The sequence below is a fragment of the Mauremys mutica genome, chromosome 10 (genome assembly GCF_020497125.1).
Source record: "Mauremys mutica isolate MM-2020 ecotype Southern chromosome 10, ASM2049712v1, whole genome shotgun sequence".
Classification (NCBI taxonomy): domain Eukaryota; kingdom Metazoa; phylum Chordata; order Testudines; family Geoemydidae; genus Mauremys; species Mauremys mutica.
In genome coordinates this window covers 45,755,034-45,780,730 of record NC_059081.1, presented here as the reverse complement: position 1 = coordinate 45,780,730, position 25,697 = coordinate 45,755,034, and the positions used below count along the sequence as shown (strand labels likewise).

The 25,697-nt window shown below is 38.7% G+C and overlaps 1 protein-coding gene across 5 annotated transcripts in view; it reads left to right on the top strand.

The window, feature by feature from the left end:
- Positions 1-25,697, top strand: part of PDE1A (phosphodiesterase 1A) — a 73,085-nt gene that overhangs the window by 28,023 nt on the left and 19,365 nt on the right. For 3 of the 5 annotated variants that reach the window (XM_045032134.1, XM_045032133.1, XM_045032135.1), the window contains 7 exons: positions 632-733; positions 849-969; positions 6,360-6,441; positions 9,345-9,465; positions 11,721-11,908; positions 21,695-21,976; positions 22,856-23,143. In XM_045032134.1, the coding sequence (XP_044888069.1) occupies positions 632-733; positions 849-969; positions 6,360-6,441; positions 9,345-9,465; positions 11,721-11,908; positions 21,695-21,976; positions 22,856-23,143 (1,184 nt within the window). The remainder of the gene's footprint in view (positions 1-631; positions 734-848; positions 970-6,359; positions 6,442-9,344; positions 9,466-11,720; positions 11,909-21,694; positions 21,977-22,855; positions 23,144-25,697) is intronic. The other 2 variants (XM_045032136.1, XM_045032137.1) reach the window with 2 other exon arrangements.

Below are 25,697 nucleotides of genomic sequence, written 5' to 3'. Positions count from 1 at the left end.
AATGTAGAGCTGTTCTAATTTATGCCAGTTTGTAATGGTCCATAGTGTTAAGCTCATGGGGTATTTGACAAAGGTGCTGTTCTGACCAAACTTGAAAAAGTGGAAAAGAATAAAGAGGAACTTTAAATAGCCTGAATTCCTAACATTTCAGACTAGACACTTCTTGGTCTCCTAAATGGCTCCTGAACCTTCTAGCTAATAATAGTGTTGTATCTGCTGGACACTAAGTTGGAAACTTATATCCTCCTGCTGTTGTAGTGGACCCAATGGTCTAATTGGTCCCCCCTCTTTCTGAATGTGATGATCCTAGTACTGGAGTGAAATAAGCAAAAGAGTTATAGCCAGGATTGCACTTAATTATAGTTTATGCACTAGAAAAGAGGAATCACAAACCAGCATGACTCTGAAATAATAATTGCAGAGCCGATTTTGTGAAGTATGCTGCTGCCATAGAATCCCCTTAGGGACTTAAGGTTACAGTTGTTAATCATGTCTTGAAGTGCTTTTTTTAATTAAAAAAGTGTTCATTTTTGTTTAGAAAGATATGAATTAACCAGTGCTTCTCAAGCAAATGTTCCGTAAACAGAATAAATGAATTGTAATTAGTAACTTTGCTTTTGATTGCTTTTAGGGAACTGCGTAGCCTGGTCATTGAGATGGTCTTGTCAACAGATATGTCAGGACATTTCCAGCAAATTAAAACAATGCGACATACTCTGCAGCAGACAGAGGGGTAGGTTATTTTCCATTCTGTTCTTTAGAAGTTTTAAATGAGTTCATGCACAAGAAAAGACTTTAAATAGTTGCTTTTGTTCTGAGATAATCGGAGCATGTCCTTGATTTGACAGGATAGACAAAGCCAAAGCCATGTCTTTGATTCTACATGCAGCAGACATAAGCCATCCAGCAAAATCTTGGGAACTGCACTACCGGTGGACAACAGCACTGATGGAAGAATTTTTTCGACAGGTGCCATTTTCAAAATCTGTTAACATAGTTAAAGTATTAGTTACACTGTTAGATATTTTATAATTCCACCTGCGAGAATACTGTCAGTTATAATTTAGTAGAATGATCAGAATCGTGCTTGCCTTACTCTCAGAAGTAGTCCCACTGTCTTCAGTACAACTACTCATGTGAGTAAGATGAATAGGATGTTGGTTAATATCAATTTCAGCTGATGGCAGGCTCCAAAGCATTAGCTTTTTTTCTTCTCTAACAGTATTATAATTTGTCAAGCTGATTTCATTCTTTAGACAGAGATCTGTGTACACTCTGAACTAAAAAGAGGCATTGGGTAGGAGGGAGTACCTGGATATGTGAAGGATGTGTGTTCAGCAAAGAAGGCAGATGAATGTTGTATCCATATCATATTACATAAGTCTTCTCTTTTCCCCTTCTTGTGAGCTAGTGCTGTGCATATCCCACATAGGGATGATGGATTTTTCCTTTCATGCCCTATGTGGGCCTGATCTGGAGACTACTCAAGTCAATGGGAGTCTTTCTATTGATGATGTGGCCATAATTTTGGAATCAAACACAGTGACACAGCAACGTGGCAGTATTTTTTTGTGGTGGTGAAATAGTCATACAAAAGACAAAAATGCACTTTTTAAAAAATGTGTGGTGTTGTGCTGTTGCCAGCTTCTGATTCAATAGCAACATGTGTTTATTTCACAGAGTGGAGAATTTTTTCTAGTAACAAACAATGAGTTTATCTTGAATCACTGAGCAAGTGCAATTAATGCTAATTTTAAGTAAAGATGAAGGGATTTGATAATGTTTACTTTGTTTCCACCTTTCTAGTCACTCCAAACACTTGTTGCTTGCAAACACAGAGCAAATTCTACTGTCTAGCAATACCACTGAGCAAACATTGTGTAGTTAGGGGAAAGCAAACATTTCAAGTGGTGAAATGAAAAAAACAGGGCAAGAATTGTTTAGGATCCTAGGACATCATGTTAAACACTGGGTTTGTCTTGATAAAAAGACCACCTGTGATCACTTTACCAATTAACTATGAGTGAGTGATTTTTGCTTTCTGTTGTGTTCAGGATTTAGAAATTGCTTGAAATAAGAGAAAAATATATTCTAACCTTTTTATTTATTTTGAGCATCATTTTGATATGGGCCATGAAAATGGTAACAAAAGAATGGGAATGGGAGAAATAGGTAATTTAATAGTAGGGACACTTTAGAGAAATGCATTTTGCTGTCTCCCGTGTTTTCCTAATGCTCAATTTTAGTCTATGCAACTAGGCTATGCCTTCAGTATTAAAGCATTATTGGAGAAATAGCACTTGGTAGAATATTCTAGGCACTTCTTAGGAAGAGATTAACATTGAAATTAATTTGCTTTTAAATGGGCAGCTTTTGGTGGGGTGGGCATAAGATGATCACCAAAGAGGTAAGAGGCATTTCCCCACTGTTCTGTACAGCATTTGAACAGTTCATTTTAGAGCACCATAATTATTTTAAATTAAAATATAGCCTTACAAAAGGAAAAGAAAGTTGAGCCTATAGATACTTCAGTGTCTTCCTGAGTCAGTAAAGTAACTAAAGCAACTATTTCCCTCCATTTGGGATATAGCGCGCATCCCTATTAGTCTGGGCCCTGGACAAAGCTTTAAAACAACGATTAAATTAAAATTGGACCTAGTGGCCCAGAGAGAAGCAGCAATGTTGTCACAAAAAGAGCCATAAAAAAAGCTGATCGAAACCTAATTTAGATAATATCATAGCACCTTCGGTGATTACATCTTTGACAAAGCACATAAGGAAAGATAGATATTGGCTGCCTGGCCCATCTAGATTGTTCTTTTGCTATGTTGTATTTTGTGGCTTTCAAACAGGAGTAGTCATACATTAACCTGGAAGGAGTCAGGGCAATGAATGAGTCAATAATTTACACCATCTGCTCTCGAGAGTTCTCACTCAGTTCCTAAAGATGCTTACTACTGATTTTGAACAGTAAACTTCAGGACCTAATTGATTCTTTGATTTGCCTTTGGAGAAAGTGGAGAACTGGTGCCTTAATCTAAATAATGAATAAACCCAGTTCTGTGGAAATGTTGAGCAGCAGCAGATCATTAATTAAGTTCAACATCTGGATTTGAAGTCGGGAGTTACCAGTTGGTGCCTCTTACCGTAAATAGAAATGATGGTGATATAGGGTGGAGGAAAAGGGGAGAACCCTTAACCCAGATGAATATTATCAGAAGAGGTCAGAAATGAACAACTGTAGAAGCATTTTAGACATAGGGAGGCAGGATACATAGACTCCATGGAACAGTGAGGCAATATGTTCAGGCCAGGGCTGTCACATTAACAATATATAGTTCTGTTCTGCCTTGGTCGTTGAGTGGACAGGATCGGTTAATGCTTTAGTTACTACTTTATCCTTTCACTATTTTTTGTCACTGAAATACACGTATGCATTTCATAATTATAAAAATATGAAACTCTCTCATAGCACCTTCATTTCAAATGTACACAACAGAAACTGGGATAATATGCACTCAGTCGAGACAGGATATAAGCTGCACATATCTCTAATATGAACAGTTCTGGTTAATGTTAGTGAGAGATGAATCTCCAAAGCTTCTAAAATATGTTGCAGACAAGCACAGTCAAGGGAGGAGTGTCTAGTCTTGTAGTCTGTATCCAGCCAAAACTCCCACCCATCGACTTCAGTCAGGGCTGCCCAGAGGACTCAGAGATCCTGGGGCAAAGCAATTTTGAGGGCCCCATCCATAAAAAAAGTGGCAATACTATAGAAAACTATATTCTTGTGGGGGCCCCACTTGCCCCTCCCCCGCAGCCCTGACTTCAGTGCCTGTATAAGAACTGCAGGGTCGGGTTATAACATTTAGCTGAACTCAGAGCCCATGGAAAGTAGAAAATGTGCTGGAATTTCATTTCCTTTTTCCATCCAGATTGGGAATTAGATGTTAATAGCTATTTCACACTAGTTTGGTTTGTCTGTTTCTGGTCTCAGCCAAAGCCAGAAAGTGCAAAGCCATAAAAAATAAAAGTAATAAAATAAAACTTAAACTTACAATTTCTGAACAAGATTCAGTTTGAGTTTCACATGAAGGCTTAATACTTTGTTTAACTCAAACTGGTTTGATAAATGAAATGGATGTAATAAAAGCAGTACTTGAAATATAATATGAAGAGCTTGAGCTCTGACATCCAGCTTGATGTCTGTTAACCAACCTGTCTTATAAAATATGTGATGATAATGATGATGATACCTTAGGACTGACAAGGAATTGGAAACTTATTTATTGTATGTTTGTTGCATTCTGTACTACATTGGTCAGTCAAAAAGATTAAATTCCAAATAGTAAAACACTGTTCATGTTAGAAGACCCAAGTATGATAAAGACATTTCAAGACTTTGGAACTTAAATTTTAAAAAAATGTAATTTACCTGCTTACACTGCAACACAGACAAAAGCAGCAGAAACTAAGAGTTTCTGTGAACATAGAAGTTTTTAATATGCAGTTTTAAAAGTGGGCACAGATGGAAAATGGACATTATCTCAGAAAACTTTATTCAAACTGGCACTAAGATTTAAAATACGTATCTGTAATAATTTCAAGGGCAAAGCCTTAGAACATTATCATAAAAAAAATTGTTTTCACTTAAAAAAACCAAACAAACAGAAACCACACCCACCCATCTCAAATGCATAATGATAAAGAAACATACAGCTGAGGTCCCTCAAACAACCACCCAGCCCTGACAGCATTCTGCTCTAGGTTTGAGTTTATTTAAAGACAAACAAATAAAATTTCAACTTTCAAATAATAATTTTTAAGTCATTTAATTGATTTTCTTCAAACTTAGCTTGCTTAACTTTGATATCTCATGAGAATTAAAGATCATGTCAAATCTTAAGGCTGTGTCATGTACTGCAATTTACAATATAGAAATTGTTTAAGAAATTACAGTTTTTATTATATATTGTATGAAATGTCAAAAATACATAATGCAGTAAAGAAGTAATTAAGGCATAAGCTCAAGGGAGTTAAGTTTTTAGATTTTTAGTTCTGTGATTTTTACTCTTGCGTGGAATTTCCTGAGTTTTGAGTTCTCAAATATAATGTTACTTTATCCCTGTCAAAAAAACCAATGTTAATGTAAGTAATAACATGCTCCTGGTGTTAGATAATTAGGCCACAATTCCAATGAGGAGTTCTGGAGGCATCTTAAGCCATGAAAGCAAAGCCAGGTTGGTTAGCTCAATTTTTTTTTTTAGTAAAACCTTTAGTGCAGTAGAAGCCCATTGAACCAAATCCTCAGCTAGTTGAAATCAGTGGAGCACCTTCATTTATATTCATGTGGTTCACTTCTGGGGACCATTAGCTCCTTTTGGTAATACTACCTGCTCCTGCTCTCTTCTGTTCCCTATAGTCAAATTATGGGTACCTTCTATGTGGGCAGGGTGAGGGAAGGGGTCCCTGGGCACTCTACCCATTTCAGGCATAAAACACAAGGTCAGCTATAATTTGGTCCTCTGTCTCTTTTCTTTCTGTCTGGGCCCATTCTATATGTATGGCCACCGATAGATTTTTTTTTTTTTATATTTTCTCTCTGCTCTCTTCTTCCAGCTCTAGATATCTATCCACAGCTTCACTTAGGTTATGGCATTCAATTGGACTTTAAGGAAAGAAGTGGTGAAACCCTCCATTTCTATCTGAAGCACATTCTTCTATCTCTGAGGCTGTTTTTAAGCAGTTGTATTGAAATTATTTTTCTATGCTTTTCTTACATCCGTTCCTTCTTATCTGAATGATAAGAATGTCAAAGGTGTATATTTTAAATGCACCTGCAAATGGACTTAATGCTACAATTACAAATTTATCAGTGAATTTCCAGGCAAATGTGGAGCCCCCAGCATTCTAAAATGCAGTTATATAACTGGGAAAATATCAGAATGGTTGGCTTCCCCTTCTCTCCCGGACTGTCTCTTCAACAGAAGTTAAGTTGAATTATGTCTGGGTGCTCCAAGTCCAAGCTGTGAGGCTGCAGAAGGTCTCCTTATAAAACATGCTTTTTATTTTCCGTCCCTGACAAATACTAAATCACAGTGGCAGATGCTTTAGTCTTGACGAGATCTTTGCTTTCAGCATATTCTTTTCAATGCAAATTGTTAAAATTAAGTTATAATGTTGACTTTTCCTTTTCTTCTCTCTTTTTCATTTAAAAAGCAATATTAGATTTATTTTACCCACAGCTTGTTTTAATTTAGGAAAAGAAGTAAATTGTAGAAGTAATTGGTCAGAGAGCAGTGTTCAGGCTTTCTCCATTGTATATGTATTCTTATAATATGAAACATTGCTTTTTCCAGGGAGACAAGGAGGCTGCTTTAGGGCTACCATTTTCCCCACTCTGTGACCGCAAATCTACCATGGTGGCTCAGTCCCAAATAGGTAATGATCAGTGCTGTTTTCTTTTTCTCATAAATGTAGGAGCATGTAGTGTTGTCATCCTCCATTCGCACACTGCACACAATGTTTTCAAAAAGCTGTAGATACTACTATAAATGGCACATTTCTTCCTACACGTTTACTCACAGAAATCAGAGCATATTACACTAGTGAAGTGCTGTTGTCAAAAGGGACATTAAGCTCTTTCAGCATGGCATATGAAGCAAATGGGACAGTATGTTTGGTGATTAGATCAGGGTACTGGAAATCTGCACTCTTGGGGTCCAGATATTACTATAGACATTTTAGAATTTGGTAAAGCAAAGAATGGAGAAGTTGTCACCTACTCAAAGCCACAAATGTCTTATTGCAGTGCAGACATACCCTGTGGCTGGCCTGGGTCAGCTGACTTGGGCTCGCAGGGCTATAAAATTGCAGTGTAGACATTCAGGCTCAGGCCAGGTTCTGAGACCATCCCTTTTGCAGCATAGATATACCCATAGAGTCAAGCTGGCTGGATACAAGTAACTCACTGTTTTCAAAAGGCCCTTCAAACAAGCTCCTGGTATCTATCTCCAGCACTGCTGGTGGCTCACTGTGTGACCCTAGGCAAGTGATTTCCTATCTCACTTAATCCAACTGTAAAATGGGTATATTATTATTTATGTTCCCCCATTCAATGACTTTTAAAGTCTTATTGTCTCAGCCCTTTTAAATTGTTCAACTGAAAAGTCATGTAAAGTCCATATTATGAACCAATAAGAATCAGAATTTATTTTTAAATTTTACATAGAGAAGCATGACAAACCTATTAAACATTCTTTTCTCTTCTTAGAAAGAGCCAGACTAGGTTTCCCCGCCCCCAAATGCCAGTTTCTAAGGCAGTGTGGTATTGTGGATTAATAACTGGAAGTTAATAAAACTCCTGACTTCTAATACCAACTCTGCTACTGATTGGGCCCCTGATCCTGAAGACATTTATATATGAACGTGAGTGGCCCCAGTGAATTCAATTGGACCACTCAAGTACAGTAACTCATCACTTAACGTCCTCCCAGTTAATGTTTTTTCATTATTAGGTCGCTGACCTATCAGAGAACATACTCCTTTAAAGTCCTGCAATGTTCCCTTATAACATTGTTTGATTCCCCGCACCCCCTCCTGCCGGGGAGCGGGGTCGAGGTCCCTGGGATTGCCCACTCCGCCCACCAAGCATTCCAGCCGGGGAGCAGGCAAGCCCTGGCGCCCCAACACCATTCCCCGGCTGGAACGTGTGGTGGGCGGAGCGGGGCAAGCCCCCGCACCCCAACCCTGCTACCCCCCTGCCTCAACCAAGCTTTACAATCATCACTGGTGAGTGCAATATTAAATTGTTTGCTTAAAATTATTTAAAACTTATACAGTGTATGTATATAATGTCTTTTGTCTGGGGCAAGAAATTTCCCTGGAACCTAAGCTCCCCTATTTACATTAATTCTTGTGGGGAAATTGGAGTTGCTTAACATTGTTTTGCTTAAAGTTGCATTTTTCAATAACATAATTAGGATGTTAACTGAGGAGTTACTGTAGGTGTTTGCCTAGTTAGGACCTATTGTGATTAGATAATAATCATTTGTATTTCAGTACCACTTAAGGGCCCCAATGAAAGATCATGATCTCATTGTATAAACACCTAAAGAAAAGATAGTATCTTCCCTGAGGAGCTTACATTAAAAGTAAAGAGCCTTAATGTGTAGCCTTGGGATAGCAAATTAGGGCCTAATTTTTTCAAAGGTGAAATGCAGGCCCTTGCCTTCCCCCATCATCTGTAAAGTAGGGATGCAAATAATTACTTTAAAGTTTTATGGGGCCAATAACAGGTATGAACTCTAAAAGTTTGCTGAGGAAAGCATGCCTTGAAAAGTGCCTTTCACAGATGTCAACACATCCCCCCTAAATAATCCTGGGACTGGGAGATCCTATATGTTAAGATGTCATATCCTTGAACTGAACAGTATCCTCCAGTACTATCCTGTAATGTAATACGTCTCCCATTCCATTTCCAGCCAGACTCAAGTGGCAACGTACTTGAGCTTATACCTGTTGCTCACCTTTGTGCTGAGTTAGAGTGTGAAGAGAGCCTGAAATCCGTAGCAAATCTCATGTTCTACCTACATTTTGTTTGCTAAGTGCTCAGAAGAGGATAATGCCTATTCTCTCTAGCTATGTCATTCTCTACCTTGATGAGCACTTTAAAATGTAAAATACATTGTTCAGTGCTGACATCTTAGAGCTGTGGGATGAATGCTGTCTCCCAGGGATATTACTTGTTCTCTTCACTGATTTGACAGAATACTCCTACACACTGTGAAATAACACTTTACTTCCACAGAATAATAAACAGCAATTTGGAATATTGACTCATTGGCATGAGGCTCTGAATGGTAACATTGGTAGACTGACTTCTTGCCCACTGGCTCTGTCATGGCTTCCCTTTTATTCAGTAATTAATCGCAGTCTCCAATGAAAAGCTTATTGTGAAATGCACAGGGTTCAGTGGAGACAGGAGTGGAAAAACTGTAAATATTAGCATTTAGTTACTTCCGTACCTCTCCAGGTGTTTTTTTGTTTTCCTCAGCAGAATAACAACTATGGAAATTACACTGAGAGAGAAAAAAAGATCTCAAGTATATTGAATCTGGATTGCATTTGTATTCAGAATATTATCCTGATATTAAAACCTCGAAGTCCAATTTTTTCCGACTTGATCAGACATTATGGATATCGTTGGGTGACATTTCTCTTTAGTGTTTTGCTAATCTGGTTTCTGAAATTGGAGCCAGTCTGTGAATAAAGACAGAGACTAGTCATTGGCTTTGAGACCCAGAAAAATGTACAACCTGAATTCATCTCATTCTGCTTTTCAGGTTTCATTGATTTCATAGTAGAGCCCACGTTTTCTCTTCTAACGGACTCAATGGAGAAAATTATTATTCCTCTTATAGAGGAAGCTTCAAAGTCTGAAAGTTCTGCCTTTGGAGCACCCAGGTTTGAACATTTTCTCCTTTTACTTTGTGATTCTTTGTAACTAAGCATTAGCAACAGCAGCATAACTATTTTCTAATCTGTTCATATTTGCAGAAGTCTGATGTGAATAGTTATACTGTGTTACCACCTAGTGGCAATGTCTTGTAATTGCAGCTGTCTACTATGTTCCTGTACTGGACAAGGAAACTATGTGCATAGAAGGGTAAAAAACACAATAAAGAACAAAGTACCCACCTCTAAGGACTTGAAGTTGAATTTTCTTCTGGACATACAAAAAGAAAATGTTTGCTGGTTCTTTTCCATCATAAAAAATACTGGGCCATTTCTTCTTAAAGCAAAATCCAGGAAGTGTCTATTATCACATTTTCTTTTTAATGTGTGGATTTAACCCTTCACTGTAGTATACCACTATAAAAACACTGCAGTGCAATAATTCCTTAGTGTATTGCTTAGATTTGGTAGTGTCAGAATGATGTGGCTATAACTTTGCTTTTTTAGGTTTAACTTATTCTTTGTGCATTTCTGTTGTGGGCAGTGTTCCCAACCACTTTGGGCAACTGTGCTAGACTAAGACATCAGTGGTGTCACATACTATTTAACTGCTCCCTTTTACTCCAGTTGGAGTTCAAGCAGCTTCAACTCCCGATTTCACGTTAGTGTGCATAACTGAATGAGAGGTGAGCAGAGGCTTTCTACTGGGTCTTGCACAGAGGTTCAACTTTAGGCACCTGATCCTGCAGGCCTTGTTTGTACAAAACTCCCACTGACTGCAAAGGGAGATTTTCTTAAATAAGGGATGCAGAAGTAGGCCCTATAGAAGGAATGGGGAGCCTAGAATATTATACACTGAAGTCTGTACCAGCAATGATACATATATACCAGTAGCTGGAAACCACTAATGTATTGTAGCCCATACACCTTCTGGGTGTGGTGTTCTGTCCCATCTAGTGGCACTGAGACCACTTAAAGAAAGATAAAATGAGTCTGTTCTACAGCCTTAGCTAACGGGGGAGGGATAGCTCAGTGGTTTGAGCATTGGCCTGCTAAACCCAGGGTTGTGAGTTCAATCCTTGAGGAGGCCACTTAGGGATCTGGGGCAAAAAATTGGTCCTGCTAGTGAAGGCAGGGGCTGGACTAGATGACCTTTCAAGGTCCCTTCCAGTTCTAGGAGATTGGTATATCTCCAATTATTACTAACAGCCAGTTGGCTTTTAGCTCATTCAGTAGAGGCTCATGCAACCAGAGGTCCCAGGTTCAATCCCACCCACCGATGACTGGGATCTGTCGGCATTACATAGATAGTAAATTTTAAGTTGTTGACTGAAAAAAAAATTAGAAATACACCATATCCTTTCCATTTAACACCTCTGGGGCACAGGGAAGTTCTAATTTGCAGTTCCTTACACCGTACTTATACTTTCAATGAAATATTACTTGTAACTGTACTTTTTCTTTGCTGGGAAAATTGGAGCCCATTTATGTGCTTACAAGCATTTACTCTTTTGTGCTAAATCTTTGAGATCATATTAGGCAAGCAGTATTATGTGGAAAACAAAAACTGGTATGGCATGACTTGGGGCATGGCCACAAAATAGCCCCCACCCTTTGGTGTTAAGAGAATTAATTTTGAATGTATCAGTTTCTCACATGTACACACACACACTCTCTGACCTGATGCACTAACTGTTGCTTGGTGGATAATGCCAAATTTTGTTGTTAATATTTCAACACATTTCTTAACACTTAGTCCTGCTTTACTTGTGTGTTTTGAAGCAGTGGGGTTGAAGGTAATTGAACCAAATCCTGCCTTTAGATAACATGCACAGAGCTCCTGTGGTGTGTTCGCAGTTGGAGCCAACCACATGCATCTGAAAGCAGAATTTGCTCTGTCATGTATTGCTTTTCCGGCATGGATCAGCAGCAGATATCTCTCCAGAACAGCCCCACTCATTTCAAAGAGTTGAAGAGAAAGGTGCTACCAAACTTGGTATGTTAAAATTCTTCCAAGTACTTAACCAGGAGGTTGGAGCACTGCCCCATTTTCATAATAATTTCCTAAAAATGTGGCATTAAGAATTGTTCACAGGAAACAATTCACTTCATAAGGAAATGTGTCTTATACTTTCCTTGACTAAGGCCAGTTTTCTAGTTAGTGATTTACATATAGATCCTAAGGAATTAACGTGAATGAGCTATTTTTATGTAATGGAGACCCTCAACTCTTTTCATAATGTAGAGTTTTCTTATTTCTCTAGCCAGCATAGCTTGGGAGGAGTAAGCAATGCTGATGTACAAAGAAGACCCAGTGTTAAAAGTACTACAAGTGATGGAGGGACTTCCACAGACAATTCTTTAGCAACAGTAGACCTATCAAGCTTTAAGGACAACTTGGTGCAGATCATTCAAGAAAACAAAGAAAGATGGAAAGAGTTAGCTGTGCAAGGTATGATAAACCCATGGGGAATATCCTCTAAGTTATTCCCGAAACCCTCCTCTACCTACAGCACATGTTCATTTTATCCTTCAAACCCCTCTTGATCTATAAAAATGCATCTAGTTGTCTTACGTGCATATTTCTTATTTATAATGTTTGCAGTGGTGGCTTCACTTTTCAGCTTATTACATATGTTTGCAATTCTTTATGTGCAATACTAATCCTGTTTATGTTTTGTCCTGTGAAACACAAATAGATTTGTGAGAGTGGGGGAGGAGAAGAAATGCCAGACACTCCATAGTAAAGCACTGTGCTTCTCAACAGCCACTTCTTCAGAAGGTGCCGTTTAGAAAAGGGCTGAGGCGGGGAGGGGAAGGGATTATGCAATGTCCTACATTCAATTATAACGTTCAGACTGCTGTCCACTTTGAATACATACTGTATTAGCCAAAATCACAGGGTTCAAAGTATTCTATGCCTGCCATGGCAAGATTAAATATGAATTGGGAAGACTCTTATAAGCTGCAGTATAGGAAATGTGCTGCGTACCTTGGTACTCCATTGACCACATTTTTGTATTGCAAATTGTTACAACAATGTGGTTATATTCAACAGGGACAAAATGTTAATGGAAGCTTTGTGCTCAAAGTAATGGAGGATCAGGCTATAAATCTTAAGAAACGTAGAAGTTAAGATGCAGGATTAAAAGTGGCTTTATTTGTTGTGGGAAGCAAAATGTAGTATTTCGGTCTACTTGGGATACACTCTAAAAATCATTTAATTGGATCTATGGATCTAAACATCAGGGCAGTCACAGAATGCACCAGACCCCAACAAGGTTGAAAAATGACCCTTTAGCTGTCTGCTGAAAGTGTAAAAAAAATAAGTCACTCAGTTATAGGGTTAGCCAATGGTTCTTCAGTTTTGTTTAGTTGTCTTCTCCGGAATAAATGCTGTTTTGACAGATGAGCTCAAGGTGGAATTTGAATCAGACATAATGTATTTGGGCTATAGTACCTTCCTAGGACAGCTTGTCGCTACAATAAGCTATGCTCCTTAGAGCCACTCTGCTGCAAGGTTATTCTGATCATAGAAAAAAAAAGCCTCTTCATTATAAATCACTGGAGTAACAGTTCATTAAAAATAGCTAGATATGCAGATGTCATCTGTAAAAGGCTAAACAGATTTATGAATAGATTTGGCTTCTTTCAGTTGAACTGTATGCAGAATCCTCATTATGTTGTGTTTGGGGTCATTGTTCACTACTCAGTTTCATGCTGAGGTGGTTATGGCTGTTGTCTGTTTGATAATCTGATATTTAATATATAGCATGGTCTCCCCAGTTGATAAGGTGTTGTGCCCTGTTTTGTGTAATCTTTCGTTCTGTCTGAAGGTTGGAAGTTTGGTTTTTTGCTTACTTGTTTTGCTAAACATATTTGGAATTAGATTGCATTATAGAGCTATTAAATCAGTTACTATGTTTGAGTGTTGCAGTCATTGTCTTTGTTTACCCTTAAAAAAATAAAATTAAGAAAGAATATTACAAACTATGAATGAATGAGTCATACTCGGTAAACATGTATATGGGCTTAGATTTAACATATTTTGGAGTACACCTATTACTGTTTCTGGCGGGGATTCCTCTGTGCAGAGTGACAGCACAAGGCCTTTTTAAGGCCTGAACCATTTAAGTAGTTTAAATGGGAATTTAATGGTCTATGTATCTTATACTGGCCTTCCGCACAGGGCTGTAGAATTGTAGCAGATAAATATTAAAGGTGCCCTATATAGGAAGAATGTCTTATTGGAACAGTATTTGTGCCGCAATACTGAAGTCATAAAAGCCCTAAGTATTTGTAACCAAGCCTCTGAACACTCTTTTTGTGGCTTCTACCTCTGCTTTGAACAATTACATGCTTACATTTCACTACTTCTTCGGATAGGCTGAAATCGAAACCTCTCAGCTGAACACCATCTGTGCTATCATGCACTTTAATCCTTCTGATTAAAATTGACAGTTTAGCATGCATGATCCTTAAGCCAAGCTTACAGGGAATTTAAGTAAACTGAAATGGCTCATGATATTTACTAACTACTACTATTAATAAACAACCTGCAAATGTCATCTCAATAGAGTGCTTAGTCTATTGAAAAGTGTACAGGGGATTCACTGTAACATTTGTAGGAAACATGGATCCGCTGAGTCTCATGTTGTGTATTGGTAGGCACAAAATGGATACATGCTAGATGGTTGAACATCATATACTTGATGCCATTATGAGGATTGGTAGCTGTTGTGACAGGCTATAGTATCCATCTGCATGTTGGAAAGGGCAAGAGGGTATCTGGGTTAGATAACCTTGGGGTTCTATATAGAGAGAGGCAAGGGTTACCCAGCAGAACTGCAAAACAGCTAGAACCTGAGACTCCCAGGATGCCAGCCTGGAGCCATATAAAAAGGAAGTGCAAGCTAGCAGCAAGGGGAATGGGAAATGAGCATGTAATGGCTTTATTGGAGAGGTTTAGCTCCTCATAGAGGCAGTGCTAATAACTTCAGCATAAATCTCGGGGGATTTTTTTGGCGCTATTTTGCTTGCAGCCAGTTTAAAGGCCCAATTTTCTTTCTCTTCAGAGGAGAGAAAAGGTGTTTAAAGACCATTGACCAGATTTTGCTTTATAGTCCAAACCCTCTGCACTGCTCAGGGTTATCTTCACAGCCGTAAGGGTTGGGGACTTAATGTTTTTAAAATGGAAGCTTAAATTCTGGTACACAAGTTAAAAAGTTTCTGCAAGGGGGATTACCACTTATGGCTAGTTCTTCTCCTTGCATTTAGGTTTGGAAATCCTTTGCATCATTGGTGCATCCCTCTTGCTGCTCATTGCTCACTCCATGATGATCTTTCTTCTGGTAACTTGGCCTTCTGGCCAGGTCACAGTTTAGTCCACCCTTTCTGGGGTTATGAAGTCCTACAGGACCACTGTCCAGATACCTTCTCTGGACAATGTTCAGCCCCTCCTCGGGCTATTCCTGGACAATATCCCAGGATTTACTCTTCGCCTGGACTTCCTCCTTGTTCCTGAAGGCTTCCCTGTAACTGTCCCTGCAACCCCATTCTGCTTTCAGCCTCCTGGTTTTGTAGTGTGTTCCCAACCGGGCTTCATTATCGATTAGCCCTGGCCCTCCTTCTCTTCTGTGATGCCAGGTGACCTAAGTGACCTCTCAAACCCTCATTTATTTTACCTGGGCTGGTGTGGGGTGCACAGCCCATCACAGGCACCAAAGAAAAGAACCAAGCCAACTTACATGGTGCTCTCGGGCCTCCAAAACCAAACTCAAAAATCTTGCAAGAACTAGAATTTTACCTCAGCCTGAATTCACCTCGACCTAGTTAGAGGTCTACCTGCATTCTTCAAACTTCTGCTGTTTGTGGTGTGATCTATGGCACTTTTAGATCTTACGCTGCTGCCTCTATCTCTGTTGCTTATTGTAAAGTTCTGAGGTTGCTCTGGGTTTACTACTGAAGTTGAGTCTTATCTATATATTAACGTTAGCATGTAGTGAGGAAGGAAATACTGGCGGTAAATCATAGCAAGCAACAGGGGTGTTCCATTGCTACTGTCCTTCTCAGCTGGATAATTTATTAGAAACTATAAAGAGCTGGATGTATTATTAAGAAGGCTATATCTATTATAATGGAAGATCTGTGCTAGCAGCCATTCCTGCTGTTAGCAGAGATCTTCATACATGCTTCCCAAGTTGACTGTGACAGTAGCACCTTTGCTTCTGAAAAGGGCCATCTGCACTCCTGCCTGTAGACTGCACACACAGGACACTGCTTTCCACACTGCCAACTCAGTTCCATGGGCTTGGGAGGAATGGCCTCTCTTAAAAATAACAACTAACAGGTCCAAATTAAATTAAATTTTAAAAAAGGAAGGAAACTAAAAATTCCTGAGTAAGAGTTGAACTCTTGCCCCCTACTAGGCTGATATATTATCTTGAAAGCTATAGCACTTGCTGGGATGCAACTCTGCCCAGGTTTTGGGGCTGATAGTGTCCGTTGGGTACCTAAGCTGGGCAGAACAGAGCAGGGGATCCAGGCCCAGCAGGTGGTGGTGTTGTCATGGGCATCTTGCATGAAGATCTATCAGTAGTCAGGGCTGCTTGCACTGCCCCATTGTGAAGAGAGAGTTACTAACTCTCTAGAATATTGATTCAGAGTAAATAGCTTGTGTGTAGAGTAAAGTGCTTTATCTTGCAAAGGACCCCTGTTGGTAAGGAAAGTGTTTACACACAACCTACTTAGACAGCTGTTCAAGAGCTTCCTTAACAGAAGGCCCACTAAATGAATTACTCAATTTTGCTAAAAAGGCCATGTCTAGTATAATTGATGGCATAGATGCTCAGTGTGCTCTATAGCCTAAGGGTCTTCAACCTTTCACCACTGGAAGATTAGTGGAATGTTTCTGAGGCCTTTAAGGGGACGCAGTTAACAGTGGATTATCATAATGATCAAACATCTGGGATTCTAATGTGAAAGCCTTGATGTTTAATTAATATTCCAAACCCCCTAGTAACTATATAATCTGTCTTTTTTCACTTCAGCACTTTTATAATAGAGACTATTCAATCTTGTGCATATTTCAACAGATAGCAGTGATGGCAGCTGATAATTGTAGTGATGATACTTGATAACAATTTGACTGTAAAGACACTCTGACAAGTTTTATAGGTTGCTCCATTAGAGTAAATAATCTCTAAATTGATTTTAGGGACTGGGAGTTATTGATCTATTGAGAAAGCAGGCTATAACACAAATGTTATGACAAAAGGTTAAAAATACTACATAAGATCACTCATATAGCATAGCTTTCCTCAGGACAAAGAAGTTGAAACACAAACAATTGTAAATTGACAGTGATTGGTGGAATCAGTTACTTTCAACTGAATATACAGTTCCACAAAAATAATCATATCTAGCACCTGCATAGCACTTTTCATCCATAAATGAAAAAGCACAATGGTGCTTAAGTATCATTATCTGCATTTGAGGGGAAAGATAGGTGAGGTGATATCTTTTATTGGACCAACTTCTGTTAGTGAAAGACAAGTTTGAGCTACACCGAGCTTGTCTCTTTCACCAATAAAAATTGATCCAATGAAAGGTATTACCTCACCCACCTTCTGTCTCTGGTATCCTGAGACCATCACTGCAACCAATTATCTGCATTTTGCAGATAGCAAACTGAGGCGGTCAAGCGACTTGCCTTCGGACACACAGTGAGTCAATGGAAGAGTCTGGAATAGATCTAGAGACTGCCAGTTCAGTGTCTTCTCTGCTGCAGCATGCAGCTGTCTCATACCTGAATGAACTGATCAGAGTAAGGGACGTGAGTGGGACAGTACAGGGAACTTTGCGTAGCTGCTGGTCTTAGTTATTGTTCCTTTGCAGTGGAGGACGGAAGACTTCATTCTCCAAGGAATTCAGTCTGGCATCTTTTATGGACACTAAATTTCCATGTTGGGCCATATTCCCTGATGGTGTAACTCCAGTGAACTCTATCAGTCTACTCTAATTTATTTTAAGAAACACTCCTCTGCCATGCATGCTACTGAATTGTTGGAGGTTTCAATTAATACTCCACAGTGTGTACATCCAGTGAAGTAGTGCCTTATTTCCTACAGCATTCCTGTACTTTAATTAAGAAAATGTATTCTATAAAACATGATTATATAGAAAACAGCAGCTAGAAGACATATTATTTTAAAAGAAGGACAATGTCATTGAAATGGAAGTATCAAGACGTGATAATTGTTCACAAAAGATGATGTATAGTAATTAGAACTGGTCAGAAACTGCTTTTCTCCCCCTCACAGACAGTTGGCTTTTCAGCAAAAAAAAAAAATGAAAACTGAAATATTTTGATTTTGAAATAATAGCATGCTGCCTCATGGGAGTTGTAACCTGGATGATCCGTGCTCCCATTATTCTCCATAGGGTACACAATGCATCATGGTCTTGGTCCTCTCTTGGTGAGGGAAAGTTGTGCGTCATGGGAGTTCCATGGCCATCCTGTATTGTGGGAGATAAAGTCTGGTTGAGAAGCTCTGAAGGAGTCCCCGGGGTGCAACCTGCACTGTGAGAAAGCTGAGCCCTCTGTCCCACCAACCTGGGCTGGTCCTCACACTGTGATGCTGATGTCAAGTTATATACCTCTGGCAGATACTGCACTTACAGAGCCATCCATGGGCAGGGACACACCCAACTGAGTTACATGAATGGTCTCCCAACCACTCATGAACCAACAACAGAGACACTCCAGCCAATTCTCCCCAGTCTTTCACCTCAGAACTGTACTGTCTTGCACTGGTCAGAAGCCAGGGCAGTGTAAGTTCATTATCCAGTTCTCCACTTCCTCAATGTGGAGTGGACAAACACTAGCCTTTGTAAACTGAGCTGAGATTTCCCAAGCACTTCAGCCAAATGTACTGTTTTAGGTAAAATAGGTTTATTAACTATAGAAAGATGGATTTTAAGTTATTATAAGTAGCAAGCGTAGAGATCAAAGTTGGTTATTTAAGAAATAAAAATAAACGTGCAGCCTAAGTTCTACAAACTAAACACAATTTGAATCAAGCAGTGTCTTACCCTGACAGATGGTACAAGCAGGTTACAGACCTTCAATACACAGACCGGGACTACCTGCCAGTTCAAAGTCTTTGTCCTCCAGATGTTCCTCCAGGTGTTGAGTCAGGGGCTGGGCTGGAGAGTGATGATGCAACTGTCTCTCTCTTATAATTTCTTCCAGCTTGATGTGATGCAGGGGACTGGACTAGATCAGAGGTTCTCAAAGCTGGTCCGCTGCTTGTTCAGGGAAAGCCCCTGGCAGGCTGGGCCGGTTCGTTTACCTGCCGCGTCCATAGGTTCGGCCGATTGCAGTTCCCACTGGCCATGGTTCACCGCTCCAGGCCAACGGGGGCAGTGGGAAGCGGCGGCCAGCACATGTCCATTGTCGTTCTGAGTGTTGTATACCATCATTTATAGATCATTGTTATTAAACTGGAAAAATATACCATTCCATATGCATAATTATTTGGCAATGGACAACTATTTCCCAGATATGCTCCTTATTAAATATTTCTTCTACTTTCTAAATTATTATGAGTTGCCTGGGCTTTTTAAGCAACTGCCACTTTAAAACTCAACAGTAAAGCAAAAATAAAAGCAGAATTAAGCCCAGCTTTCTGTGCTGAATGCCTCTGTTAATCAAGCTGCTCCTCATGCATGGGATAAGCTCCCTGTAAACATCCACAAAACAAAGTCATTATTCTCCTCCAAAACCCTCCTCAAAACTCTCCTTTGACATGATGCCTACAGAAAACCTGACAACAGTTAGGTTGCTGGGGTGCTGAGACCACAGCCCATCACATGGACCAATATGTCTTGTTGTTTCCTTGTGCCCATCCGGGGGTGTATTTGTATCCACTTATTGTCTTTTGTCTATGCTCAGATCGTAAACGACTGGGACTGGCTTTTTGTTCTGTGCCTGTACAGCATCCCGTGCAATGGGAGTCTCTGCCTGGGCCGCTAGAGTAATAAATAATAATGATAACCAAACTTGGAGGGCATTCAATACGCAAATAAGTGTTAACTAATTCTTAACAAATATTTTGTCTGTCTATGAAATCCTTGGAACTTCTTGGTTTACTGAAGGTATCCCAAAATAGATAATGCTATGCTGTGACATCAAAGAACCATGGCTTACGCAGGTTGCAGTGGAATTTATGGCATTTGTGATGTCATGTACTGTGATTAAACTTGTTTCATAACCTGGAAGTCGGAAGCTATAAATAGCTATGAAATACTGACATTTATTGCTAGCATTGAAAGTGGCAGAAAGTCAGTCAGAATGACTTGCACTATGATATACTTTCAGGAAAATAAGCTTGTTAGGTTAAATTCCTCTGGGATTTACTTTGTCTTATGATTTATCCGTTGATTTTCATTTTAAGTTTGTATGAATATATAGCATATAGTCTTATAGAATTACTGATTGGTCAGCCTACATAAAGAGCATATTATGTGATTGCTTGCAATGTCATTTCAGTGATTTCTGTTGGAAAGAATCGTTGTAGGTATTTTTCTCACCTTTCTTCATGTTTGACAACAGTGCAAGTCAACACTATGCCAGTTTCCATCAGAATTGCTTTGATTCTGGGATAATAGGATTAGAATCTGTGGCAATGGAGGATGTTGCAGTTTGTTAAAAAAATCAAATAATATTTTTAAGTATTTTGGCTGTGTATTTATTAAGATTGTTATGATAATAAATCACAATTTGGAAAAAAAATCAATTTTTAAAACAATTTGGAAATGGGCCTTTTTTATATACCAGATAAATTACTTGTGGACAAACTAACTACATAGAAGTGATGTAACTGTTTCCAGGGATTCTTTTTCCTTATCAGAACCAGTTTGCATGGGTGTACAGGCCCTGCATTTTGAAGAAGACTATGTTCAAACACAGCTATTGTACCTATGTCAAATCGTTTCACCAAACCATAGACAAGGTTTCAAGTGTTTGCATCCATTTGCAGAAATGTCATTGGAGTTTTTCTTGGAAATTTTACTAGGGACTGTCCTAGAAAATTCCATTGTTTTCTCCAATGTTCTTTAATTAATGTGGGCCAGATTATTAAAATATAGCATGGTCAGTAGTCTGTCTGTCTATCTATCTATCTATCTATCTATCTATCTATCTGCTGTTATCCATAACAAGTAAAACAGTTTGCAGGAAGTATTCATTGACCATTGGCAGACATGAGGTTGTAGTTAATCAGTACTCATTCATTAACACAGAACACAATTGAATGTGGAGCAGTGTCAGGTCTGTTCAAAGTTCAAGTTTCACAGACCTCCTAACCACCAGTTTCCATGGGGTTTGTGCAGACAATGGCAAGTTTTTGTGAGCCCAAAAGACAGAACTGAATGGAGAAGAGGAATATGAAGACCCTAGAGTGGAGTTGTAGGTTTCCTAAAAAAATGTTTTGCTTGGCCACGAGCTACATGTTATCTGTCAAGGGGAAGTTGAGTGGAGGTGATTCACTGTGATGTAATTTCATGAAAAAATATGTTCATAAAAATGTCACTAATGCAAAAATCTATAGCTTTTCTCTGTTCTAGTAAGACATTTGTCATACTGACAGTGATGATTCTAGTTCACAAATTTTTGACATACAACCGTTCAGAGGCCTGCAGAAAAATGTGAGCCCACGCAATGGTGATTCTAGAACAATAAAAAATAAATATACAAGGTTTTATAGAGACCAACTGTAAACCTGGTTCCCTTCCCATTGACAGAGGTCAGGAGGGACATTAATAGATATTGTTCATACTTGAAGATAGATTTGTTTTCTCTCTCCAATTTGGTAAACTATTAGCTTTAAATTGCTTCAGTGCTACTGGTGATATTATGGAAACAAATTTAGTTATTTTAGTCTATCTATAAGTAAAGAAACAATAATTCAATTAATCAAAGATTTTATTTATTGGAGTTTTGCACTATAGAATTTTAATTATCTGTAAGTGGCTGCAGTGTAGGCTGAATCTTGATGTACTGCTTTACTGCAATTTAAATTTTTTATTTTCCCCTTATCCACTCACCAGCATTTGTTAGTAGACACTCTAATGGTACAATAACTTGAACCAGAAATGCATCTTATACATATAAGATAATTATTCTACAGATGAGTGGTTGCAAGTTTACTTCTCTCTTTCATTCACCTTCCTACAGACATATCAGGAAAAGAAAGTAACAGAAGTAAAGACCAAGGCAGTAAAAGAGCAGACGTAGGAATACAGGAGAAAGCATCAAGACGTAGAGAAGATTCTGTACTGTCTAGTAAATCCTGTCCTGTCTCAACTCCACTACCAAATGTTCCCACTGGTTCTGTACTACAGGACCCTGATAGTAACACAGCTGAGCCAATGGAAATCAACTTTTTAGTTTATAATGCAGACTCAGAGCTTCTACAGCCACAGGACAGTGATACTATGGAGACCACAGAATCATATGGTAATCCATAGTCATTAACCACATTCCCACATGGATCAAATGCTAATAAATCTAGAGACAGATGTTGTGTTTATGCATAAGTGTGAGTGGGTATTAGTTCCTGGAGGGATCTAGCTTCTGAAGGGAGTTCGTATTTTCCTACAGCTTTGCTTTAAGGACAGAGTAGGATGCCAGATGGTCTGTAATACTTGATTCTTTTGATTCCTCCACAATGATCAAGTGAGTTGACTGCTTCTACTCACTGCGAACAACAATACAAGAATGAAGTTGCAAGATTTCAGTGAAATAGCCACGTTACAGGCTATTTTTACCTCTGGGATTAATGACCTTCAATAACGGATTGGGCTAAGGGTTCCTTTTGTGTAACCAGCAATAGATGAGGCTGCTGCCAGCTTCATTTAAGTGAAAGCCCTTGATAAAACACTATGCAATTTAATTGAAAACAGGTTGGGATGTTTTAATATCTTATTTTCAAAACAACCCATTTTAGAGGTTGCAATATCCTCCCTGAAAAATATATTGGGTCAGCCTACTTCTCTTGTCCTAGTACCAATGCTACCTCGGTCTTGCTGGGTTGAGTCACCAAATAGCCCCGATCCCAGCCCCATCCTCCTTTAGAAACGAGTGCATCCGTCATAGCAGTGGGATCGGACAAGGCAGAGTCAGTGAGCTGGGTACCAGCAGCATGCAGCAGATACCACAGGTCATATTTTCTTGCTAGTCCTCCAATATAATATATAGCTCTTATATAATAAAGGGGTATGTTTTTAATGTTATGGATATTTTCTATCTAGCATACAACATAATCCATGAATAGCTGGAATATTCTATCAGCTAAGGATTCCTAGTTTTATTTCTCTTTCTATTCCTGTTTTGCAGAGGATTTCATAGGGAATGAACCTGCATGGAGTAAGGAGGGTCGGGACATAGAGTCAGATATACAAGAGATGAGAGACATGATACCAAGAACAAGGAGTCTGGGTCCTAATGAGAGTGATGATATCATCATTGAGGAATATATACCTGACTATCCTGAACCTGAATCCCAACCATTAACCCATTCCTGTGATTACCTTGCCAAAACTTTTCAAGAACACACCACTAACGTTTCTTTTTTTCAGGCAGATTTAACTAAGAGTGACATGGAGATTTTATCACTGTGGAATGGTAATCACTATTCAGATTTCAAGACTGATTAAGCAATAGTTGTAGCATAAATCTTGGTGGAAAAAATACATGTACCACACTCAGGCTTTGCAGGGATGGATATGCTATCAGCCTGCTCTAGGTGTCACTGAAGCCAGTGGTAGTTCTGCCATTAATCAGTTACAGTCCCATTCCTATTAAATTTACTGTGTAAGTTAAGTTAGCAAGTTAGCTAATGGGTGACCAAGGGTAATAGTATAGTCAGAACCCAAACAAGTTGTGGTGATAATCAAATAATTTTATGCTTGTTGAGATAAGAATACCAGACTTGTTCTGGCTATTAGGCTATCAGGCTGAGCAGACATACAGTGGTTGCCATAGTAAGTCCAACATTTACCTACAGTTTTCACTCCATGGTATCCAAAATTCCACTGTATGCTCATGTTCTTAGAATTGAAAATAATAAATTTTCACATATTCCAGTTTACCAACATCTATTCGGCCTGGTCTACACACAAAGTTACACCAGTGAGTGATGTTTCCTCAATTTAATTAAGGTGGCATGTGGACAATCTTAGATCGGTATAAAACTAGGTAACTTCTGTGTGTAGACAAGCCAATAGTAACAGAGGTAAACAGCCACACGCTAGCTGTCCTACTTTGTGATTCAGATGTCACCGACCATAGGCACTCACTCAACCTGTGATGAGCATGGTGTAAACATTTAGATAAATAGATAACTGATCTCAACCAGTCAGAGGCACTTTTAGAAACCAGGGCCCAGTACAATAATAATCTGTAACAGGCCTTCAGTACTGTTCAGATGAAAATGCTAATTTTCCTTTGTCAGCCCAAGTTTTGGAAGAACATAAATGACTTTTTTCCAAGACCAATTCTAAGATGCTCAATTTTTCATTGTACAGACTGAGATGTGTGAGAATATTGGAGGTAAGGATATTTCAAAAGATTAACTTCTGATATGAACTTGAGCAGTACAGCCATCAGTTGTACCATAGCAAAGTAAAATTCTGTTCTGAAGTTTTCCTGAAATACCATCTCAGGCCTGCAAAAAACGCATTTCATCTTTTTTCCTGGCAGAAAACTTTCTTAACCCTGAGTTGAAATAGTATTCCTTCTTTACAGTACTAGAAATTTAAATAGGAATCATCTTAAAATAATATTGGAATATAACATCCTCAACATTAGAAATCTTAGATTAATGTGAACTTAAAAATGGAAAGTATTGAAATGCATTTTTAAAAACACTTAAACTTAACTCTGTTCCCATACTGTGTTATAAACAGGGATGTTGATTAATTGCAGTTAACTTAGGTGATTAACTCAAAAAAATTAATTGTGATTAAAAAAATTAATCATGATTAATCGCAGTTTTAATCACACTGTTAAACAGTAGACTACCAATTGAAATTTATTAAACATTTTGGATGTTTTTCTACATTTTCAAATATATTGATTTCAATTACAACACAGAATACAAAGTGTACAGTGATCACTTTATTTTATTATTTTTCATTACATATATTTGCACTGTAACAATGATAAACAAAAGAAATAGTATTTTTCAATTCACCTCATACAAGTACTGTAGTGCAATCTTTTTATCGTGAAAGTGCAACTTACAAATGTAGTTTTTTTGTTACATAACTGAACTAAAAACAAAACAATGTAAAACTTTAGAGCCTACAAGTCCACTCAGTCCTACTTCTTCTTCAGCCAATCTCAAAGAGAAACAAGTTTGTTTACATTTACAGGAGATAATGCTGCCTGCTTCTTATTTACAATGTCACCTAAAAGTGAGCACAGGCATTTGCATGGCATTTTTGTAGCTGGCATTGCAAGGTAATTACGTGCCAGATATGCTAAACGTTTGTATGCCCCTTCATGCATTGGCCACCATTCCAGAGGACATGCTTCCATGCTGATGATGTTCGTTTAAAAAAAAGGGGGGGATAATTACTTAGTGACTGAACTCCTTGGGAGGATAATTTTATGTCTTCTGCTGTGTTTTACCGGCATTCTGCCATATATTTCATGTTATAGCAGTCTCGGATGATGACCCAGCACAGCTTCATTTTAAGAACACTTTTCACTGCAGATTTGAAAAAACGCAAAGAAGGTACCAATGTGAGATTTCTAAAGACAGCTACAGCACTCAAACCAAGGTTGAAGATTCTGAAGTGCCTTCCAAAATCTGAGAGGGATGAGGTGTGGAGCATGCTTTCAAAAGTCATAAAAGAGCAACACTCTGATGTAGAAACTACAGAACCCGAACCACCAAAAAATCAACTCAGATGATGAAAATGAACATTCATCAGTTCACACTGCTTTGGATCGTTATCAAGCAGAACCCTTAATCAGCATAGATGTATGTCCTCTGGGATGGTGGTTGAAGCATGAAGGGACATATGAATCTTTAGCACATCTGGCATGTAAATATCTTGTGATGCTGGCTACAACAGTGTCATGTGAACACCTGTTCTTACTTTAATGTGACATTGTAAACAAGAAGAGGGCAGCATTATCTCCTACAAATGTAAACAAACTTGTTTGATCG